This window comes from Diprion similis, chromosome 7, assembly GCF_021155765.1.
Source record: "Diprion similis isolate iyDipSimi1 chromosome 7, iyDipSimi1.1, whole genome shotgun sequence".
Classification (NCBI taxonomy): Eukaryota; Metazoa; Arthropoda; class Insecta; order Hymenoptera; family Diprionidae; genus Diprion; species Diprion similis.
The window spans coordinates 1,213,884-1,237,368 of NC_060111.1; the positions used below are offsets into that span (position 1 = coordinate 1,213,884).

Genomic DNA, 23,485 nt, shown 5'->3' on the forward strand with positions numbered 1-23,485 from the left:
TAGATAAGCACACAAACTCTCTGAAATTTATGAAACTTTTTAATATCAAGCTGTTTATATTAAAATTCGTCAACGAGCTTTTTGTTGAGAGATTCGTCCACAATTTACTAGAGAAATAAAGGAAGTTGGATAATTTCAAGAAAGATATAGGTATAAATATAGGTACATATATACTATCTATTACAGAATGTAATGCGATTTTTTATTTATTGAAAATCAAAATGACATACCGATAACAAATAAATGCACGATTACCGCTAACATTACGTATCAACAGTTTTTTTTTTTCTTCAATTATTATTATTATAATATTTTTTTTCTTTCTTTACTAAATTTCGTTTCACAGTCTACGTGTGATATACTTATCGCAATTGGTAAGTTCCACAACGCTAAACAATGATAATAATGATGGTAGTAAAAATCGTAATAATAATAACAATAAGAATAAGAATAATAAGTAAATTTATCCAAATATCCAAAAATATACTTTATAGTATTTTCGTTTCTTATGGTAGGTACGCTTTGACCAATTTTTTTGTCTTTTTTTTTTCATTGTCAAAATTCATATAAAAGTAATTTACAATTTGTATACAATTAGTTTGTAAAATATACATGTTATTTCATTACCATGTGCATTTTTAATGTTTTGTAGATACGGTTGATTGGTCTTGTTTTTATCTTTGTTCAATCAGAGAAAACAGGCTCTTGTAAGTTCACATTCATCAGGACTGCGAGCGAATCATTGAGCTCCAGAAATAAAGATTCATATAAACAATTGTTTACGTAAAATTGGGTTAATTGAAAAATAGTGACGGAAGAAAAATTCACTGAACAAGGAAAAAAAATAAATAAATTAAAAGAAAAAAAATAAAGAAACAGACAAACAAAAAAGAAGTCTTTACAATAACATTTTTACTATTGGGAAAAATAATTTATGATTAAAAAAAATTATCTAGGTACTTTTACTAAGCTGGTAAACAGTGCAATGTGTATGTATTTACAATTACTGCAACCCTATTTCGAGATTTTACTAATCGTTACTGTTTTGAAACCGAAACAGTTATTATCATCATCACTGAAGCAAAAATAAATATTTAATATATTCACTAGAATGCAGTTTTATGATGTTACTGCGTTTTCCTTGAAAAAATAAAAATAAAATTGGGGCGCTATTAGACAATATATTACACGTATTATTTGGTAAGTAACCTAGTTATACAAACGCTTTACAACCATGATTGACAAGAATTTGTTCATTACTTATTTCATTTTCTATTATTAGGCTACAATGGTACGTATTTCTTTTCTCGTTTTATTGCAAGAGCGATGAGCTGCAGTATCGACTATGTAATTTGTTAATAATAACAGTTTTCTCGTAAATTTTCAATCTCATTGCGTTCAAATCATTTACATACCTACACATGCGTTATAAAAATAATGGACACCTGGATATTCACTTACGTTTGAACACCTTTGCAAACCAATCTCGTTCACAACTACCATCAAATACCCGTATAATTAAAACTATTCCAAAATTTCTCGATTATCAATATGCCTAAAAAAAGCCAACAACAATGCTTAACTTCATTCGAAACTCACCTTATATCTCAGTAAGAAAAAAATTGTTTGTACAAATGAATTGCACAAGGCTATGAATAAAGTACTCCCTTAAAAAAAAAAACAGTTACAAATGAATGGTGTAAAATACACGACCTCAGCATTTACCAAATTATAATATTTTTCCCCCTTTTTTTTATAACTCTCCTAAAGTCTCGCACTGTTACAAGATATGAGCACTGCTTGGTCTGATTTCACATGTCCCGTCTGTCGCGTCATCCCTGTATCAGCTATCTGGAACCTGTGCAGCGATCGAGTTTATTATCCGATCAAAGAGATGATACAAATAATTAATACATTTGATCAACTCACCTTCCATTGCAGCTTGGTGCCAACGGTGTATAATTCTTTCAGAGTTTCCGTCAGGTTCCCCTGCGCCTCAAGCTCTTTATATTTTCGATGCAACTCTAGTGCAGCACGTGCATCCTCCGTTGAATCGTGCGTTTCCGATTGTATTTTCTTACCAAGGAAATGCCAGGTGAGAAAGCGCAGGGACACCATACGGTGGTGAGGTAAATGAAAGAGCAATACGGTGTCGATGACTTGTTCAGGTGGCACGACCAAGTTTATTACCCTGTAGCAGGTTTTTACTTAGTTCATCACGGACGTTCAATACTTGTGATAAAACTCGAAGTATTCAAGAGTCGACAGCTTACCTGAAATCGTTCTTCAGCCCATGACCGACGAATATTATTCCGTTGTCCACTAAGAATCGCAATTTTTGATACGTCGACTTCAGCGTGGTCAAGTGCTTACTGCTGAAATTAGCGTCTAAATCTCCTGGTTGTATTCCGCTGAACTTTGTCAGATAATCAACTACTTGTTCTTGAGTGCTAATGTAGTCGTCTATGAACGGGGTCCCCTCCAATGGTCCTTGACTAGAAGAAAAAAGAATAATTGATAAAGTTGAATTGAAAAATCATGGAGTACCAACAAGTATATAAACAGTCACAGAAATTCAGATAAAATAATTTCTTACCCGCGTATACACGTTATTCGTGCAACGGACATATGACTCGGTTTTATTGTCGACATTTTCCCGTCGCTTCTCAGCTCAGATTCTTCCTGATTTAGAGTTACGAACTCGGCGTCTATCGCCACCAATTCTCCTGCACGAAACCATGTCGAATTAAAGTCATTAGTACGGTAGAATTTTCAGTGCATTATATGTAAAAATGGTAGCTATTGTTTAAGTTACTTCGTACCTTTCTTTGGCATCTCATCTGTCGTTAACGGTGTGAAAGTAATACCCCTCGTTCCTCCGCTACGAGCAATGCACTTATCTTCACCAAAAACGTCTGACGTAAGCGGACTGATAAAGGGCGCTGCTTCTGGGGACGGCTCTGCGGTATAATGGAGAACGCAAGGTACTTTCCAATCGAGATTGAACCAGACAGCCTCCTGAGGCGTCACTGCAGATATGCTGAAAAGTAATAGGAAATTTGCTGTGGCGGTTAATACAATGTCTTAAAATTCATCAGCCACAGACTATGTGGAAAGTAGCAGTTCAGTCCATATCAAGATCGCGATTTGTGGAAGAACAACTTTCATCGAACAATCCAACATTCATAACGCCGACTTACCAGAAATCATTAAAGATGTACCACTGAGACACAGCACTACCAGTCGATCGTTTGTGGTAGCTTGGAGCAACGCGTATTAGAGCGACGATGTTTCTCCGGTCTTCGTCGTTCTTGTCATCTATGTGACAGACGACAGCACTGAGACTGTATTGTATTTTTTTAGCACCGCTGACAGCTGGAAGTTCTGGCTTATTGCTAAGAGCCGGGGTGCCTTCAAGCTCAGCTTTATGGTTCTCGCTCGCTATGCTTTCCACTAATTTTTCAAAAACAGGTATGCTCGTTTCCACTTCATTGTCACCCTGGCCGTTTTCCGCTAACTTTTGTACAGGAGTATTGCTGGTCAGACTGGGTTCAGTCGTAGTTATTTTGTCGAGCTTATTTATCGACAGCTCTCCGTTCGAAGTTAGCGCGATTTCAATGTGGTGAGGAACCCATGAATGAGAGTGATATAGGTGGCTCGGTGGCGTTGATACAGGCGTCGACACTGTTGGCGGTGTCACTGGCGGTGGTACAGCATCTGCACAGTCGTAATGTGGAAAGCGTTATTAGTTTTTTGCCATGGAAAAAGTAATTCACCGATAAAAGGGATGGACCGAAAGGTAGTTATGACATAAATAAGTATCAACAATGCCGCTGAATCTTGCTACACATACCAGAATCTTTTCCTGCGTGTCTGAATCGACAACCAATTCTCGTACAGTTTGCACCGTAACGACACGGCTTTACAGTTACAGATATTGGACTGCGAGCTGGGCTGGCATCTTTCCCATTGATAACTCTTTGTACAACAAGATCCATTTGGTTCTGCCAAAAGGCTTTATCCTGAAACGTATTGAAAGAGTTGATTAAAATTTGCAGACCAACAAAGTTTAAATTTTTCAAACGATTTATGGGTAATTTCAGTTCAGAATTCAATAAACAAGTGGAAATTATAATGACAACTCTTAGGTACCTGCTGACTGTCCAAACCACAATTAAGAGCCAGAATTTGAGGTAGTTTTGTCAATTGTCTAGTTTGCAGCGTCGGCGTAAACTTCTGACAGTTGTCACACCAAGCTGGAGTAATTTTCTCTGGCTTCAAGCTACTTCCTAAAACTGATGTGAATGGAATCTCCTCTGCTGCAAGAAAATTAATGACAATGATACGAAAAGACCGTGAAATCACAACTGAACTAACAGAAGCGAATGTAAGTGGGTTTTCTAGTGAAGTATAGATACCTACGAGGATTTGTAATTTCTGGATAAGCCAAGTTGCACAACAGCATGATCGAGCGCTTCGATGCCTCTCGTCCACACTTTAGGCATCGATGAATATGGATTTGCTCGGAACCAAATAGTCGGCTGATTTCAGTTTCTTCGTTTCGGATTTCCGTTTCTTCCGTTGGTTTTCTGCAATTTGTTGTATCTGTGCGCAAGAATTTGAACTAATTTAGCTGTACGCAAGGAAATTTATCGCGAAATTATAGATTTAGAGTGATTCAGGTTCTGAAAGCATTTAGAATAGACTATGCAACAAAATACAAATTTCAAAGTCGTGGCACTTGAAAATGAGAAGAAAAGTGTAGCTGAAAAACATGGTCGTATACAAGAAAATATGGAAAACTGAATGTTAGAGATAGACAGTTTGAGTACAAATTATTTTAGTCACTGCACCTCATATTATTCTGATTTTAGCGCAGTGAAGACAAATGTATTTATGACATGCAAACTTACTTACCCCAAAGTAACAGTTGATTGATTTTTACTTATTTGAAAATACAATCTGATTCAAGTTTACTTTGATAGTTGGGATTTCTTTCAACGAGTATTTTACAATGATCTAAAAGCTCGCATAGATAGGTAAAAATTCTATCGTACGAATAATTGAAATCAGTTTACTCTAAGCAATTTAGCATTCAAAGTGAAAAAAAATGATAGAAAACAGGAGTAAAACACATGTGTAACTACACAGTTATGTTAAATATCAACAGTAGGGGATTCTCACATTGGTCAAGCACCGTAATAATCACGTCCAAATACCTTGAAAATAAAAAAATGAATGCGCAGTTTTTGTTGTCTGTTCAATATTGAATGTCTCTTTGAAGTATGCTACGTATGATAAATCATAATTTATGCAGGAAATGTGAGAATGGCGAAATTTGTACATTGTGTATGCGGAAAATTAATTTGTAGCAAATAGTAGAAACAACAAATCTATTTTCGAATTATAACAATGCATAATTCGAAGGTAGCATTGAAGACACGCAAGTAGGAAAGAGTATTCTTTGCGTGGAAATAAATTGCTCACATTCCCTCATTTTTGAGTTTTGAGAAAAATAAGTTTAAATTAAAATCAATAAATAAATAAATAATGGAAAAATAAACACAAAAATTACCCAGTGCAAAGACAAAGTTTACACATAAGCTGTGTGTTTACCTTTCGATGTAATCCACATATATTTACCATCCTCCTCTTGCTTCCTTCTCTTTTTCCTATCCTCGTCATGACTCCTGTATCGAGAACCCAGATCTTGAAGAATGCTGGGAAAATCCTGTTCATTGTAAACAAATGGTGGATTTTTAGGTCCAGCTTTCAGACGGGCAGCCTCCTCTTCTTCCTGAACGCGCTTCCGTGTCTCCAAAATTTCGTAGTGCATTTGATGTAGAATGAACCTGTTCCAGCTCTAGATGAAAATTATAGAAATTAGAAAACACACAACTTTTGGTAGTTTTACCGCGCTTCTAAGTCATTTGTGTTTGGTTCTATCTGCTCACCTGAATAAGCCGTATTAGACTTGTCTTTCTCTTAGCTTCCGGGTGCAGATCGCTGAGTATCAATCCAAGCGCCGAAGCCTCAGGAACCGTTCTAAAAGCTCTGAGAAAATTTGCAGCTTGACAAGGAAAGCCTTGCGATGTATCCAACATGTGAAAGAGAAAGCCTAGTTCGCACGAGAGGCAGAACTCTCTTTGACAAGAGTGCGATAGAAGAGCTATTCTCACCGGTTCACTGTAGTAAAGAAGCTGCAATCAATACAAATAATATTGTTAAAATATGTTCTTTAATAAATCGTACATATTTTCGATAACATTTACAAACAGAAAAGAGAAGAATTAGTTTTTTATTCTTTAGCCTCTCACCTGGAGCATAGCATTGCAATAACTATTTGGTAGAGTCGCTTCCAAGCCGCAAAAGCTGGTGCGATTGTACTGGTCAAAATCAAACTCGTCGTATCCAAGCCTAGAGTATTTCACTTCGATTTTACGATAACGTTTAGGTATGGCAATAAACGTGCCATCTGCTTCCGCCTTAGCGCGAGAATCCCCTGCGAATAGTTTGGTAGCTACGCCACGTCGTTTTTCCAAATTGTACGGAATCTGGAATAAAAGGTATTATCTATTTTCATAATGTCATTCGCTTTTGATAATAATAAGAAAGCATATCTTCGATTTTTAAGGAAATTGCTTCGTAGTGTTTTGTATACTAAAAGTTGCAAAATTTGTCATCTCTTTTTGGAATGTTTTCTTTCCAATATTTTATTCCTACATGCAGAATAAATAACACTTATTTTAGAACAATGTGGGAACAATTTATCAATGACATATTACTAATATCAGGCTTTATGAGTTTCTCATACAACCTTTATTTCAATTAAATACAACTTTGAATATACATTATATATACATATGGAATATATATTATAAATTTATAGAATGATCATATTGTAGTTAGATGTTTATTATTGGGAATGAGATGCCTATGGAACATTCATGTTAAATGCCAAATTTTTTTTTTTCTTAAGCGAGAAGATAAATGATTGTCATAATTTATATTTTTTCTCGTATGGCAGGGAAAGTAGTTTTCCTATTTATTTGAAAATCATCGTGCATTATATGCAGAGTAGCAACAATAATTGACAGTTTTCGGACACATGGTACATGTCATGGTACAGAAAGGGAAGAAAGTGTTAATTCAACTGAGGAATAAAATAAAAAAAAAAAAAATTTCACAATCGTCACACACAATTAATAAATAAGTATTGACTTGTGGCGGAGAAAAAAAAATCAATTAATAATTATATTATATCGAAGGCAATTGTACAAAAAATACAAGATTTGCCAAGAGATCCAAAGTGATTTGAAATTCACTTCTTGCATGTAAATCGTCACATTTAATGATTAAATTTTATACTGAATTGATATCAGTGGAACGCAATCGACTAGCTTATGAAAATATAATATCACGTTTCTATTTTAATACACGCTCTCAACTATTATAATAATTATCACGAACTCTTTATCAGTCTTACTCATTTTTCTGGTAGTATTGATTTTGAGCATTTCTACTAACCATTAATTCTGATACATAAAACCTTAAAGTTTAAATCACTCATATTGCCTATACTTATTATTTGTATTGGCAGAAAGCGGGGAACTACTTTCAAGTTTGCCAAATTGAATGTTCGAATATCTATCCATACCATTAGCAAACCGACTAATTTTTTTTTTAAACCAAAAATTCGACAGCCTCATAATATCGACGATATATCGTATTGTTCCAAGTATAAGACGACCCTCATTCCTGAGATAATATTTCGGGGTGTTTTTCTTTGCTACCCGCGCATGAGACAAGTCCGCGTATAAGACTAGGGCGATTCTGACACCTGCTGTCAACGATAAAAAACCTCGGTTTATATTCGGAACAATGCGGTAATTCACTAATTTTGTAATTTTTTCGATACTATTTTAAACACGAATCAAATCAATTCGCATTTGTGCCGAAGTAAATTTTTGGAATTGGAGATCATCGCAATGAAAGTTTGCAAACTTTGACTTAATTGACAGACGTCTAGAATACAAAGTACGGAGTCAGAATTTTTTTTTTTTATGAAAATTTCATAACAGACGGAGGAGAATATTTTAGAAGTGTTGGAGAATATTGTTTCCTCACTTGGTTTCTGCGGAAAGCCTGAGGATTCGGGGCGTATCCTATGGTCCCTTGCATTTTCATTGTGCGTAAAATTTCTGGATCAACAGGCGGTGTTTTTCTGAAAAATAAAAAATTGACAAGGCTCATTAACAACGTTTGCAAATTTGTTGCCCTATTCATGCAATGATAAAAGAATTAGTAATTGAGACGGAAATCATTTTTTTTATAAGAATGATTAAACGCTGACCTGTAGACTTTCTTGAGAAATTCTTCGGACCAATCGCTTAGCAATGGTTGTCCAGAGTACACCATCGGTATTGTACTGAGAGGCGTAACATTATCATCGAACGCGATAGGCTGCAGTGTTTCGACCGGGTCAGCAAACTCGGTAGGTCTGTACGGGCATAGATAAAAATACAGCAACTGAGCAGGCTGATTCATAGTTATGAACAACAGATTGATCTACCTCACATAAATTTGTTACAAACGTACCTAGAGAAAGTGTTGAATTGTGGTTCAGGTGTGTTGGTGGCTAGGAAATGGATCGATCCAGCTGAATCACCGAAGCAAAGACATTGTGACGTGGACGACACGTCAAACGACAGTGCCATGGCACCAGCAGTGGCCACCTGAAAACGGGGAACAGAATTTTAGGGACTTTCTCAATTGAAAAAAGCATTTCTTAGCAGCGCAATATTTTAGACACAAAACGTCAATATCTTGAGGCTCGTTCTTTGCAATTCGTTGCTGCCTATTAGCACACTTACTTGGTACAAGCAAGTCATGGATGGTTGAACATTGGCGTAGATTGTATCTAGAAGCTGCATCTGTCCCAAGGGCGACACGACAGCCACCCGACTCGAGTAGCTCGGAAGAAACTTGAGTAAGAGTGGATAGACGAGCGTTGTGCAGGGAGTAAGTGCTCGCATTTGTCTCAAGTCGTAAGCCATCAGAAATCGATCTACCGAGAGACCCTGGCGGCTGAATATTTCATGTAAAATTGATTTGTGAGTGAAAGTTAAAGTAACTCCTTGAAGAAATGCAATTACATTTCGCTGATCTTTTACTCGAAAAATAATTTACTCACCTGTTGCTAAATCCACAAGTAACTAGATAATTTCCTTGTACATCAAAGTCACTCAACGAGCCACTGTGGGTATCTAGAGTATGTTCTATGGACAGAGTATTTGGATCTCGAAGATCTATTCTGCCAGCAGGATTGCCGGCGCATATAAGACGGCTGTGCTGTCTCAATATCGCACAACCGTGATCTCCGACGTGTACCTAAAAACCAAAGCGTAGTTTCGCGTTAGTGAACTTTTCTACCGAAGTAAGAAACATAGCCAAGATAGTTTTAAAGCTGCACTCGCTACTGCAATTTGTAATTGTTGAGTATAAAGCCACTATGCTTATTAAACATCTGACAAAAATGTCCTTACCAGACCAGTTTCTTTTCCTCTGGTGAGATTAAAATCGATAATTTTTTTTTGATGACCTCCCATAAGCAGTCTCGTAGGTGATGTTTGAAGCATGCATTGCATGTCTATCATGTTTGAGGACCTGTTATACGATTAAATTTTAAATCAAAAATGTGATCAGGCGAAAGAATGTCGAAACGCTGGTCAAAGGTTTGCAGGAAAGTAAACGTACGTGTGAGTAAATATAGGTATGCCACGACGCAGCTGACAACGAAGCATACTTTGCGTAAGCACAAGGATTCCTTCGTCGATTGGATGGATATGTCGGACTTCTTGCGAGGCATGCACTTGGAACGACGTATACTTCTGGAGGCCAGGCCCATAGTAAGACGTCACGTGACCCTTGATAAACAATTGAAAATAAATGTTAATATTATTTTTCTCTGTGAAAATTCAATCAATTGGATGTTGCTATAAGATTTGCGCTTTATTGTGGCAGAATCTATTGGTTCAGACGGATTTATACCCCTTGGTTTCCCATCCACATGAGTTCTTCGGCATTGTCAAAGGTGACGGTGGAAACACCGAATCTATCACCTCCATCGGCCAACAAAGTTCTAGTCTCCTGGAATTCAGCACCTGCGAATTCCTCGCCAAACTGTTCCGCCGCAGGCACAAACCCTTCGCTTGATAAGTCATAATTTGATTCTTCCCCTGTAATTTGAGTGTTCAGTTATTACAAAGTATAAAATAGGGAAAATTCTGCTAAAATTTATAAAGTAAGCTTTATTAGGTAACAGGATGAATCTAAATGAAAGTAATAAATCTGGTTCTTCATTGCTTGCTAACAATAATTCCAGCCAACGGTGACGGATTCTTAATCTGTGGTTTGTTATTGCGGTGACAATTAGCCTATAAAGATAAGCGAACCTCACAGCGAACGGTATTGTCATTTCTAACTTATCAATGATCCAAAAATCCTTTCATTTTAACAGCATGAATGCAGATTCGTTTTGTACAAAATAATACCCATAAACTAAACAATAAAATATAAATAAAATCATAAATGATACACACAGTAAAACGGCATGCAGCAATTCACCTAAAACATTTTCACATAAGAATGAAGAATAAAAAATATAGAAATTGAACAGAGGAGATATGTTGCTGTACGCATCTACATCTACGATACTTGGGATAACAAGGGAGTGATTATCTCTGTAATAAGTGTATTTTATAACGCATGCAATGAATTGAAACATGTGAGAGTCAATACCAGGGCCTATTAGAATACCTGCCTCTCAAATACAAAAGTTGTACATAAAAACTGGTCAATTAGGCGCTAGATCGTAACGTCGAATGAGATAATGAATAAGAGTTAAAGGTTACGTTACAGTTTGAAATGTCGAAATCAAACTGTTTAGAATAAAATTTATAAAATATAAACAGCAATTTCTCCAAAGGATTAAAATTACAGTTTTTTCATCAACCTAATTGCTCCAGCTAGGCTACTTTTTGAGGTTATTATCGAGATGGTCAGATGGTCGAATACCCAGGGTAGAAAAAGAAACAAAAAACGGTTAGAAAAGAAAGCCAGAGCGCGTACGTGACAGCCAAGCTGAGTGAAGTTGGCGAATAAAACAGATGAATAGCTGATCAGGTGACCGCTGTCATCGCTTCGTCGAGCGAGCGAGGAAAACTTCAACCTTGGCATGTATGTAATATTTGGTATTTTGTCTGTAATTTGTGGAGTGGACTGGAGGAAACGGAGAACGGCATGCTGAGGCTAATTGGATGATAAAAAAATCGGGGAAGCGGATCGGCTGTTTTTTGTCGTTGGAATCGTGCGTGCGGATCTACGTCTGTCAAAACACCGCGTCACTCGCGCGTAACTCACAGATCAGCTCCTGGTCGCCCGCCACGACCTCAACGGAAGGATCGTAGTGGCCGAGAACCGAATAGTCCATTATAGCGATCGGATCCTCGGTTCGGCCGCGTTCTACGTTTTATCATGGGAATATCCCCTCGTTTGGCAAGCGTGTTCGTCGCAAAGGCTAACGAATCAGTCGCACGCACATTTCGGTGTTGACGATGCACGCACTTTCATTTATTTTTATTCAGTAGGTACCCACCATCGGTGGTCAGTCGCCTTGGCAACTGTGCAACAAGCGAGCGACCTACTTCCGGTAATAATTTCTAAACGGCAATAATTAAGATACGGTACTGATCATGAGCTTGCTTACAGTTTATCCACGACATTGCACATCTTTCGTTTGTTTTTCACCTCGGTAGCGCACGTCACTCTCATTTATTTTACAATCTCTCCTCTCCGCAGACTCCTACTTCGGACCACTTTACGCGCGACGTTTGTTTCCTTCTTCACCGTCCGTTCTTCTCGTTCAGCTTCATCGCTACAAACACCTTTCTTTGCGCCTTTATTTCACCTACAGAAACACCACAGATACCATCGACTCGAGCCTTGTACGTGGCGCCACCTAGCTTCCATTTACCGACTCACGGACGGTCGAATCGCGCCTGCGTCGTTTGGATATCTTATTTCCTTCGTTCGTGGTGCTTCAAGTTCAATGTTTATACAGCGCGCGTCGACGGACAATATTTACTTTCATGGGTACTATGTAGCCGCAGGATGAAAGGTAAATAACAGGAAGTAGATCTTAATGCAAAATAGATTGCGCGTATTTTCTCGTACGATGCTCATCGTCTATTATAAAGATGTCAAGGTATTTATTCACACAGTTTTCCTTTCCTGGAGTTTGTTTCCTCCTAAAGACCTGCAACTTGCGCAACACCGTGTAGCGCCTAACGTCAGGTCGTACAGAATAAAGGCGGTGTTTTGTTTCAAGCTAATACGTGAAATCGTTGCCATTATTCTGTCAAAATACACAATCATAAATAGTCTTGATTATATGCCGTTAGATTAAAACGAAAACGGAAACACTTATTTTCGACGTGAGTAGATTAGATCGTTTGGTGATTGTTTGTATTTAAGGAAAAACTTGTCTTTTAGAACAGGCACAACCAGCCGCTTTCGCCGATTGAAAAAAATTTACCTGCAGCTCAATAGAAACAATTGTGATCTTGCATTATTTCACGATTATTGGATAATCAGAGTATTCTTCGATTTCGTACTTGATAAAATACATTCATGTAATGTATTATTCATTTCCGAGCATGTATACATTGAAGAAAATTACAGTTGGGAATATTTGATCATATTGAAGTTGGCAACGTATCGTAACGATTCCATCTTGCGGAGAAACCGTTATTTCGCAAATTTGGAATAGAACAAAACACACTCATGTTTCGAAATCTTAGTAATTTTTCCCCAACGTTTCGTTACGATAACGTTACTAACTTCAAACTCGTAATATTTGATGTATGTAGTCATCGGGGCATTCGGACTGTATCACATTGACTTTTCGTTGCGATTACATCGATATTAGAGTATTAATGTATGTAGAAATATAACAAGTCTTTAGATGTTTTTATATTATACAGTAAATATCAGTTGTTGGAAACTTGGAGTACTCAGAAAATACATTTTAACATCGATATAATATATATATATACTACATTTTTCATTTCAGAATTCGAGATTTCGTCACTCCTTCATCTCTATCTGGACCTGATCAGTATCACTCTTTGCGAGATCCTCTTTTCACCTGGATTTCACACGCAGGCCTATTCCAATCCAAAATCTCTTGGGACTGGACTTTTTCGATATGATACGAGTATAGTTATCACTTCTCGTATCAGCTGCGAACTCTGAGACTCGTGTGAGTAATCAATTACATATTTGCGGATAGTTCACTTTAAAAGCAAGCGAACTATCCGTTCGATGCATGGATTAGCTACAAACATTTTACATGAGAAAATACCTTGATTATATCTATATTCGCGTCCAAGTATAGGTATAACTTGTAAAAGGTATACTTTAAGAGCACCATGAATTTTCAGATTATTCGGTGTTTTTACAATCGTTGATTTAAATGCGTCACAGAAGAACTTATGCACACACTCACATATATGTATATATATTTCTAGTTTGAATTCGCAAAATTCATATGTATATTTTTTTAATGGATATTGGCATTGGCTTATTGAACCGCAATGCGATCAGAACGAGTACTTCTTTTAGTTACTTATGTTTTAGTATTCCACGTTCTGTTAATTCTTGCCAGGCCTGTGTGGACTTTGGTCATTTTCTATGAACGCAGTATTAGACAAATATCAGACACTTATACATCGATAATAATTGTCACGAAAATTATGACCCAGGAATCGAAAGTTTTGGGGATTCCTCAATGCTCATATCTTCGTCCGTTTTCAGAGATAATGGAGAACTTATTGCTATAAGTCAGCAGTGTGTGGAAAAAGAAACCGCAGACTTTCGAAGCAGATCACTAATTTCCTATAATTCGGTTTATAGTGTAGCAGAAATTATAGTTTGTCGTAATTTGAAAATAATAACGTAAATCCTTTAAAAGGAAAAAAACTAACTTATACCAAAGAGTCTAACGACTGAGAATTACAAATCGATCCAGTAGCTGTTTCGTCGTCGATGCTAATGCACCTCAAATCGTTCCGATTCAACCACTTTGTTGATTTTGCGTGGGCAAGGTTTTTCATCCGTAAATGATGCGTGTCTTTGATGTTACAGGGAATCGTGGTTAGTCACCTGAAACTCAACGAGGTTGATACAAGTGTAAATGACGATGAACCATTTTAAAGGCGTTTAAATCGTTGCTCACTTACCAGCACAGGATGAGAAAGCAAGCGTTGAAATTCTCCTTCCGTTTGGTCGATGTAAGTACATACAAGCTTCTAAACAAGGTCCGCTGGAATCCTACACGGAAAAATGAAATTTTTTCTTTCTAATCAAACCGGACATTGTATAAATAAGAAAATCTCTCTCGAGTGATCGAAATTAACTAATTAATTACAATCGATAAGGTGTATGGTTTCCGGCAATGGCCTCACGCACGCAGAAGACTTCCTGCGTCACGTCGGAACAATTCAATGACGCCTAATCAGACGACAGTGACGTCGCGAAGTGTCCGTCAAAAGGTTTATATCCTCTTCCGAGTCGATGACGAACGACGGCCTTCTGGACAGCCGGCCCATGTTCACAGTTGTCGAAACCGGGACCTGATCCTTCTTGCCTAGACACTGGGCTGGAAAGGACGATCGACGAAGCAGCGGAGGTGGTCGGGCAGCTGTAAAGAGGACATTTGGTTCGTAGAGTTTCGCTGTATGTGCATTAAAATCGCTTCGAAATCTTACACGTTGGTTAAACGAAAACGACGTGGTGCGATTTTCTGTAACATATCTTTAATCCAGGAAATAAAATCATTCTAATCTTTGCTCAATGCCAGCGCATAACTTTTTATAGAACGGAGAGCTGCCTGCACAAGCAGTTAAAACGATTATTCAATTACCATCAAAATGATATATTGTAGCTGATTTATGAGACATTATAATACGATGTTATTTTTCGCACATTGCAAAAAGGGGTCAAAGGTTCGGTGAATACATTGTCGTAATTATGTAGACGTGGCTAGTTTTTTTGCTATAGTTGAGGTCAAAAGGGGGATGTAAGAGGGGGGGGGGGGGGGGATCACTGTTTAGAAAAAACAGTGAACACATGATTTTCAATGTCACTTTTTGCACTGCAACTTTTTCTGCTTAATTGCGCAGATTATTTATAATAAAATATGGAATATGTTTCAGAACCTCAATTCTCGGAGCGTTATATTCGTTCGGAGCTTACCGTCCTACGCTCTGCAACAAGTGGGTTGAAACTGGACGTCGACTCCGAATACATCTAATATAACAGCCGTTATATTATACTTGTAATTTACCGAGCAAACGAAGCGGGGACCGGTGCATCATGCCCTGGATTTCGAAGGACTTCTGGGCCTGAACCGTCTCCTTGCGAACGGCACGTCTCTGCGCCAAATCGACGAGGGATGATCTCCTCGTTAGAGTCGCGACGCCGTCGGGACGCTGGTAAGGGAATTCAATAAAACTGTGTAGACGGATGCTGCATGTCGTTCTACTCTGCTTTCATCGGCATCATTATTATAATAAAAAATCAGCCAGCGCACCTTGACTGTCGCAAAAAGACGAACTCGCAGAACTTCGATTAGGGCAGCAACCGCCGAACCGACCAACAAGACAGCGAGGATGTGACCCGCTATGGAGATGGACTTCTTTTGATGAGTGCTCACGTTATGCGGATCACTCATGTCTTCCACAAATCTTTTGGCGTATCTCTCAGCAGCGAATCGCCCCCTAGATTTATCGGCATCGGGACGCTTTGGCTTGGTGCAATTTCCATCGTAGTTGCTGAGGTGAACCGACTTCGCCAGGGATTTGTAGTCGGGATTTCCGCAGAGCTTCATCCTTCGGTAATCCGCTTGCGGTTCGTCAGCGGATCTACCTTGTTCCTCCTTGTTAATTATACGCGTTTCGCGATTCGTATCGAACAGCAGCGTCAGCGGCAGCGAAAATAGCGCGCCAAGTATCAGGAGCGTTAAAAGTAAGACGACGTTTATGCCCAGCGACACACGGCTGATCATCTTTAGCCGAATGATCGTGAAATAAGTATCGTGGGATTAATCAGCATTCATTTTACATATCATATAGGTACTACACACTCACGGAATATCCTCATCAGTCGTGCACTGCGGATAATTCTACTCAACTTTATCGCAACGCGTCGTTACTGCGAACGGTTGTGCTATCCTTATACTCGCTGTTGCTAAACTGGAACGACGGCAATTTCGCGAGATGAACTCGTTTTATGCCCGCGATACGATGTTTGTGCGAAATATACCGATCACCTTTTCCATCGTTGTTCAAATACAACTGTTGCGTCTATTCCTCAAACTCTGCAGCTGGCCGAGGCGGGTCTCCCCGGCAATGTGGGTTGATATTGATTCCCCGAAGACCACTACTGCGCACGCCCAATCCTTGGGATATGTATTATGTTTCTTTCGACGCGTTGATAGTCGAGTATTTGAATTCGATAACGTGACCTTACCGATGGTGATAATTATACATGGTCGTCGCTTTGTCACCGATCGATGTTCACTCGGTATACGAACGGTAACTTGATCCATTGATTTAAAATGGTGCCATTGAGTTGAATCCGAGTAGAGAATGAATATAATGTACCACGAGGCACGTATTTCAACTGAGTTAGGTCTAAGAGATCAGGTTTAATTATAATTAACGTTGAAAATGGATCATCGTTTTTGCCTAATAGGAATTCACAGTTTTGCGATTCGATAGGAATTGATAAAAGCCATTTGTAATTCGATAAAAACTTGCATACAGCCGAATTATTAAAATCTAACAATAAGCTATTTCGGCCAAAGGGAGATTTGGTTGCTGGTTATTTTAAGTACCCAGCAGCTCGATAAGAGTGTTGGGACATTACGGGGGCAGCCGGAAGGGTGGTAAAGAAGTATTTGAAAGGTCCTTTGGGGTATAAAAATGTGTACGTATGCGTGTGTGTGTCTGAAGAGGGGGTCTTTTGAAGCCGCCGTCCTTAGTGTGCATACATAAATAATATTAGACAATATCAAATTAAAATTCGCATCTTTCCACGAGAGCAACAATGGCCAGGCCAACAAAGGAAGCGCCTGCTCAGCAGAGGCGGCGTCGGGTCGGAGGAGCGAGGCGGCGTCGTTTATAAAAGTAATAAAACAATCGAACAACAACTCCGAAGCCAAGGGAGCGAGAAGAAGCGAATCGGCTGGACGCGAGAATAGCCGGTGGCTAAAGGAGGAAGGAAACGGTGGTACAGCAAAAGCGAATAAAAAGTAGAGATGAAACACAGGGGAACACCGACCCGACCTGCAGGCCGACCGGTAGCCCCGCCAGAATACGTATATATCTTGCTCTGCTTCTCCATACTCCGATTCTTCGAGGTTCTCAATCCTTCCGCACCTCCGTTCAACGTTATACTCCGGATCGCTCTTCGTCGTCACGAACCATTCGGTCTCTTCTAAGCGCAGAAGCTTTTCATCCGACCTTTCGATTCCAGTTTGCATCCGCACGTGTAAAGGACGAGCTATGCACCTGGACCACCGACTTCCAAGAGGGTCGATTTGGTCTCGACTGGTCTGCTCTTCGCACTGTAAAGAAATGCGGTGTGGACTTGTATACTTGAATATTTTTTGGTGTGAATCCAACAGTATTTGTTTGACTACAAACTGTTCTATGGTAGTGCACAACGGGCAGTTTTGGCTAAATTTAACACAGTCATTTGTTACAGGATACAGAACCCGTGGAAAGGGGGCTTCGAGGAGATCCGGAAAAGGAATGGTTCAAGAGGCGAATTCTAGACCTTGAAGTGCTCGAGATACCGTCTTCGGGGTGTCTTCGGATGAGAACCCGCGTATGTAGAGCAGATGCTGGCAGTGGTGGCCCCGGTGTGTGATTTTTCACCGCCGACAGCTCCTCCTTCGAGACCCGCGCATTCCACCTTTCGCTTCCCCCTGCCTCCCAGCATCCTTCACTCGGTGGACCCGGCGCGGTCCAGCACTTGGTCGTCGTGGCGTGGCTCTCGTACCCCCGCCAACCTGGGACTGGACGCGCCACTGGACACCGGTTGCACGATCTTAGATTTGCTGATCTCGCATTCGAAGAGCCGCCAACACAACGATGCGACGGCTACCCGTGAACCGATATTCACTCACACTCAGGGTCCGTCGGTGCATGAGTTACTCCGCGAGTGACATACGCCGCTCTCCAACACCTACCCGCAGACACTTCCATCCTCTGCTCCTTCGTTCCTTCGTCATCAACGAGCCTGAATTTCACCAATTCATCAAGTTTCTTCACCAACTTGTAAGTCTGTTCACCATCTTTGATTTCCTCGAAACCTTAAAAGCGCATCAAGTCTTTAGAGTTAGTTTTTAAAGTTAATATATATACGACTCATGGTGTCCGATAAAAAATCCGTAACAAAGGACATTTTTAGGTTATTCGAGGATATTGAAAATAGAATATTGTCACGACGCAAGAAAGGTTTAACGATAGTTTCTAGGACTTTTGTTGAAGGACAAGGAAAATTCAAGGACATTTTCAGGACCATTGGACACCACGAGTCGTACATCACAGGGCAATTCTACTTCCTTCAGAATCAGTTCTAATCTCAGCCATGTGGTTGAACCGATTGTCGATCGTTGTAGCAATAATGATATAAATATTTCACAGCGTAAACTGTAAGGCATCGTGGTTCGTGAATCGGCAAACCTCGCAGGGAGGCCCGTCACTGAACGTATCACAAGCCGCCAATAACTTGTGACCAAGTATAATGGTCGTTTAAGGTTACCGTTAACAATCCGCACACTTCTCACGTGTGTGCGAAGCACGGCATTATTGACAACCATGACAATTTATGACCTGCAAGCTCTTCAACCGCGTCTCATGTAACAAGTTTTAACCGATACTTTGACGCGTTGGTAGCTGAACGAGCTTTTTCATTAAATAACTCTACCAGATGGTCGTTTTTTCTTCCACGACTCGGGCGAGGCGAACCCGCTGTGGTAGGTGTGAAGCACTCCACACTTCGAAATTTAGTAGGTGTAAAATTCTACGTCTCAGATATTTGCAGTTTCGAAAAATTTCATTTTCCATTAAATTACTTCAATATATCAACGATGATGGACAAGATTGCTTGGATGATGTAGATATAATCCATATTCATATCAAGATATAGCCTAAGAATTAGATCTTAATTTTCTGATAAACGAATTCACAAACCTAATAACTGTAGAAAAGCAACTTTCCGTACATCAAAGTGAAAGAAAAGTGTACTTTGTACACAGAAGACTGCAGATTTTGTATAGTTGTTGTTTTATGCTAGTCAAAATTAACACTCACACACCTACACGCATAAGGAAGGTGTCCCAGGTTGATTTCTCCGTTTCGATTTTTTTTTATAATATGTTACCCTTCTTTGTCAACTCCAGACCTCGGAAGTGATGAGTAAAACGCACGCGGTTTTGACGCTGCGAGAATTGGAAACCGAGGTGACGATCATGGAAGATACGACGAGGTACGCGGATATAAGTGCGCAGACCATGTTTACTAGTCCGAGACCCCCGCCGGTCACGGAGTGTAAGAAAACGTAGGCGGAAGGCCTTCCACGCCGTGCCTCCAATCTCCATGCTTTCCGCAGTCAGGTTTGCCGGCGCAGCGCTGCAACAGCTTCCTGCCTTCGCGATCACGTAACCGCGTCGTCAAACGGTAGCGATTCAAGAAGCTCGACCGCCTCGCCTCTCGCTGGGCGGCCCCCCACCTCTCCTCTGTTCTACCCTACCCTATACCACAGCTTTTACACACAGCTTATATTCGCAGGTTGAAATTGCCAGATCGGTGCACTTAGCCACTGCAGCCTGGAAGCTCCGGCCCCCGTCGTAACGCTGCAATGCTGCGGGAATTCTTGTACGGCAATTTGCGTAATTCTGACAGCGAGCCACTGTGCTGGATTCCCTCGCCGCGAAGAATCACTGCCGCACCTGCTACCTGCTGCCGCCTGGTTGTGGTACACCTATAAACGAGAGATGCGAAATGCGTATTGCAAAACGTCTAAACCCTTCACGATCTGCGCAGCAGCTGCCGTGACTTAGCGACTTACTACCGATTCGCACGCGTCAAATCTCGACGCTGATATAAGTATTCGCTCGATCGTCGTAAATCAATCTCGACACGATACCAATTATTATTGCGAGATCGCAGAGAACCCCGGAACAATATTATGGGAATTGGGTTTTGGTGAAATCGTTTGGATTTTTTGGATCTTGTAGATCTTGGCTTTCTGACCAAAAGTCTCTGCAGGCACGACCTTTCGTTATAAATTGTTTCGGCGCTGGAAAAATTTTCATCCATACTCAGTGTCCCCTTGGTACCAGAAAAAATACGGATTAGAAAAAAAAATTTCTGTTCCGCGATGCCTGGACTTGCCAAATTTTGCAACAATTGCACCCGAAAGCTTGCGGATTAGAAATGAATGGACCGTGACTCCTGGACTAGGAAATATTCTAAGGTTCATGTAACAAATCTATCTTCGTCAATATTTTTCAATATATACTTTTAAAAAATTGAACAACATCCTAACGACGGGAACAGTTTCTTGCACTGCAAGTATAAAACGGAGAACGGTTCACAGTATTCGTGTGTTGTAAACGGAATATATACATACTGTAACAAGTACCGGATATACGTGCAGATAAAATGAAAATTTATGATCGTGGTTTTATTGGTAAAAGTTAACGGCGTGAAACGAATATTATTAACGCGTGAATGGGTTTTGCGATGAAAACCCCGTTTTTGCACGTCTTACTGAGAACCGTGGAGCGCTCTTCCAGGGGTCGCTGGACCCGTCGATGATCGAGGAGTCCACCGGCTCTGAAAGGTGATCCGAACCTGTTCGGGTGCGTCGAAATTTACGATCTTGATAATTGCATTCGCGCTTTACGCACCCGACAGCCTGGTTGCAGTCGCGATCAGCTCGACACCCTCAGCAATCGCAGAGTAAATTCGAACGCATCCGCATTACAAGCCTCTGCCGGAGCAGTTGAAGCCAATTATTGAAGTTTTTTCGGAACTAGGATCATTCGACAGTTGTTATTGATCGAATAATCTTTCGGTCATAATTAATCGGCAATGTCTACGATCTGTAAAAAATCGAAAAAATTCAACTCACGGTCATCGAACCGTAAAGTATCGCCTTGTATTATATCTACATACATAAGCGAGATGCGTGAAATCATCTCATGCAGCGTTGATTCCTTCTAATTAACGCAACGCGGTTGGGTTTATAAAGATGTCGATATCTCACTGAATATACATTTTATAGATATTAAATATCTTACCTCATTCCGTTGAGTATGTACGAATTATTTTCGATCAGGTAAAATACGATACAGTTGTGAACAGGAAACCTGAGTTTATCGATAAACGTGTGTAATAATCATATCTGCGTGATTGCATTAAAATATTACACTTCATACCTCAGGTGTTGATCATATTCTCTGTTAATTATCTTACTTGGCCATTAAAGTTGTTTAAAAAAAAAAAAAAAAAGCCGAACCTACGGGCAAAATTTTTCATTAAATTTTTTATCCGTTGCAAAATAAAAACTTGAGAATCTTGAAAAGTGAATTTCGCAAATCATTGAGATTCGCGATTACTTAAATCCGATTGAAACAGTTTGAAGTTTTCTTTTTACGCAACGGCAACGTTTCTCCTGGACACCAAGTACGGAAATTATCCTATAAAATTTTGTCTGGGGTTTTATTTGTACTTTTTTTTCCTTTTTATTACTTCCCGCACCTTTGGCACCTGATCAGTCAGATCACGCGCTTATAGCCACGGGGGCGAACGCCTCGCTAGAGATAAATCTGTGTGAAGTAAGTCCCAAGAGAGGCAGAGAGGACCTCGAAGGGGCCCGGAATCCGCTCCCACGCCTATCAGATGTTAATGACCCTAATGACTGTAACCAGAGCAGGCTTAGGAGCATTGACATTGAGATAAGCCGATATCTTCACATCTCCATCGGGCCAACTGCGTTGGTTATTATTTATTTATATATGCAGCCAAAGCACTTCGAATAACCTGTTTGACAACACAGGACCTCCTCACTCTCGGCTCGTCCGTCCTCCGCTTTACTTGTTGCTCGTACGAAAAATACTCACTCGCATGTATCCGTTCCATCAGGATGCCTCCAGGTTTCCGAGGAAACCCATAAGCCAACACCTTTTATCCACCTGCTGTCTGTTATTACAACACCAATCATCTGACGAGCGATTTTTGGTTCCCAAGAAACTCATATGTTTCAGATCATTTTATCCTAGAGAATATTTTCCAGACTTTTACGGGAAACGATGTCGAAGAAAATGAACGGTCTTACTAAATTAACGGTTAAAATTTTGCGTAACATATCAAATGAAAAAAACCATGATATTAGTCAAACAACGCGACTCGAAATTGATATTGGAACGATTTGATTTTCTGGATACTTGTTAAAATTTCGAAAGATAAAAACTGAAAACTGATTCGTCTGTGTTTCGTCCATCAGAAAATTTCGGCTCGTTCAAGAATTATGCGTCTACCGTAGTAGTTTTAAGCCCGTACAAATCAGGCGCACTCGTGATGATACAGATTTTTATGTTGGTTCGATGAACCGGATAATTTGAAGAAATTACATATGACACGGTTGACAAGTTATATGCCAGGTGGGCACAGCCTCTCGGTGAATTTACAATCTCGCACAACACTCGCATTCGGCAACTAGGCATATAAGGTGTTACGATCAGATAGTATACGTGCAGTGACGTATGATATATCATACATGGGATATTCCACGCCAACTGGAACAGTGTTGAAGCCCGACCACCTCAAAATCATTTCATGTTTTTTTTCTGGTAAAAAACGTGACCTGTAATTAAAAATTTTTTTTTTTAATCAACAGTTTATTTTTTCTAGATGTCTAAAGTCGATTGCGAATGCCCATTTTTTTAAATCTGGAAAAATTCTCTCTCTTTGGTCGAGTTGGCGTGGAATACCCCATATAAAGTGTAAGTATATTTGTATAGCTGCTTCATGCATCAATTGATCTTGGATAATTGAAAGCTGAACCAAAGAGAAGAGATTATAAATATCAGGGAACAAGTTTTCGAAAGTTTATTATTTGACGGAGCTGTTATTCGATAAAATAAAAAAAAAATAAAAAATTCTACCCATGAACGTATAGCACCGATTTGAAGAATTCCGGATTTGTATAAGAGTTTAAAAATCTTGGTTAAACCAATAACGTTAATAAAAATGACAATTAGGCCTAAAAATAATCATTCAAACCGAACGGAACGAGGTTTTCTCGTAATCCTATGCCAATTAGATATGTGCATATAAATGAAAAATCA

At 39.6% G+C, this 23,485-nt stretch overlaps 2 protein-coding genes across 6 annotated transcripts; both read right to left on the reverse strand.

Moving 5' to 3' along the window:
• Positions 1-325: 325 nt before the first annotated feature.
• Positions 326-11,998, reverse strand: LOC124408022 (PAN2-PAN3 deadenylation complex catalytic subunit PAN2). Of its 3 annotated transcripts, none has more exons than XM_046884662.1 (21): positions 11,768-11,998; positions 10,051-10,238; positions 9,757-9,926; positions 9,546-9,666; positions 9,194-9,390; positions 8,874-9,087; positions 8,599-8,735; positions 8,354-8,500; positions 8,128-8,224; positions 6,318-6,554; positions 5,955-6,200; positions 5,617-5,863; positions 4,423-4,605; positions 4,153-4,319; positions 3,854-4,022; positions 3,201-3,717; positions 2,823-3,040; positions 2,597-2,726; positions 2,274-2,495; positions 1,930-2,191; positions 326-1,858 (listed from the first exon to the last, which is right to left on the reverse strand). In XM_046884662.1, exons 1-21 carry the CDS (start codon positions 11,781-11,783, stop codon positions 1,844-1,846), a joined length of 3,900 nt encoding a protein of 1,299 aa, XP_046740618.1. In that variant the 5' UTR covers positions 11,784-11,998; the 3' UTR covers positions 326-1,843. The 3 variants fall into 3 exon arrangements, with proteins under 3 accessions (XP_046740618.1, XP_046740617.1, XP_046740616.1); XM_046884661.1 differs by having other exon boundaries at positions 5,644-5,863; positions 11,422-11,998; XM_046884660.1 differs by having other exon boundaries at positions 11,422-11,998.
• Positions 11,999-14,049: 2,051 nt separating this feature from the next.
• Positions 14,050-16,479, reverse strand: LOC124408213. Of its 3 annotated transcripts, none has more exons than XM_046884978.1 (5): positions 15,653-16,479; positions 15,440-15,551; positions 14,489-14,761; positions 14,301-14,391; positions 14,050-14,223 (listed from the first exon to the last, which is right to left on the reverse strand). In XM_046884978.1, exons 1-3 carry the CDS (start codon positions 16,124-16,126, stop codon positions 14,562-14,564), a joined length of 786 nt encoding a protein of 261 aa, XP_046740934.1. In that variant the 5' UTR covers positions 16,127-16,479; the 3' UTR covers positions 14,050-14,223; positions 14,301-14,391; positions 14,489-14,561. The 3 variants fall into 3 exon arrangements, with proteins under 3 accessions (XP_046740934.1, XP_046740933.1, XP_046740932.1); XM_046884977.1 differs by having other exon boundaries at positions 14,530-14,761; positions 15,407-15,551; XM_046884976.1 differs by having other exon boundaries at positions 15,407-15,551; positions 15,653-16,478.
• Positions 16,480-23,485: the final 7,006 nt, after the last annotated feature.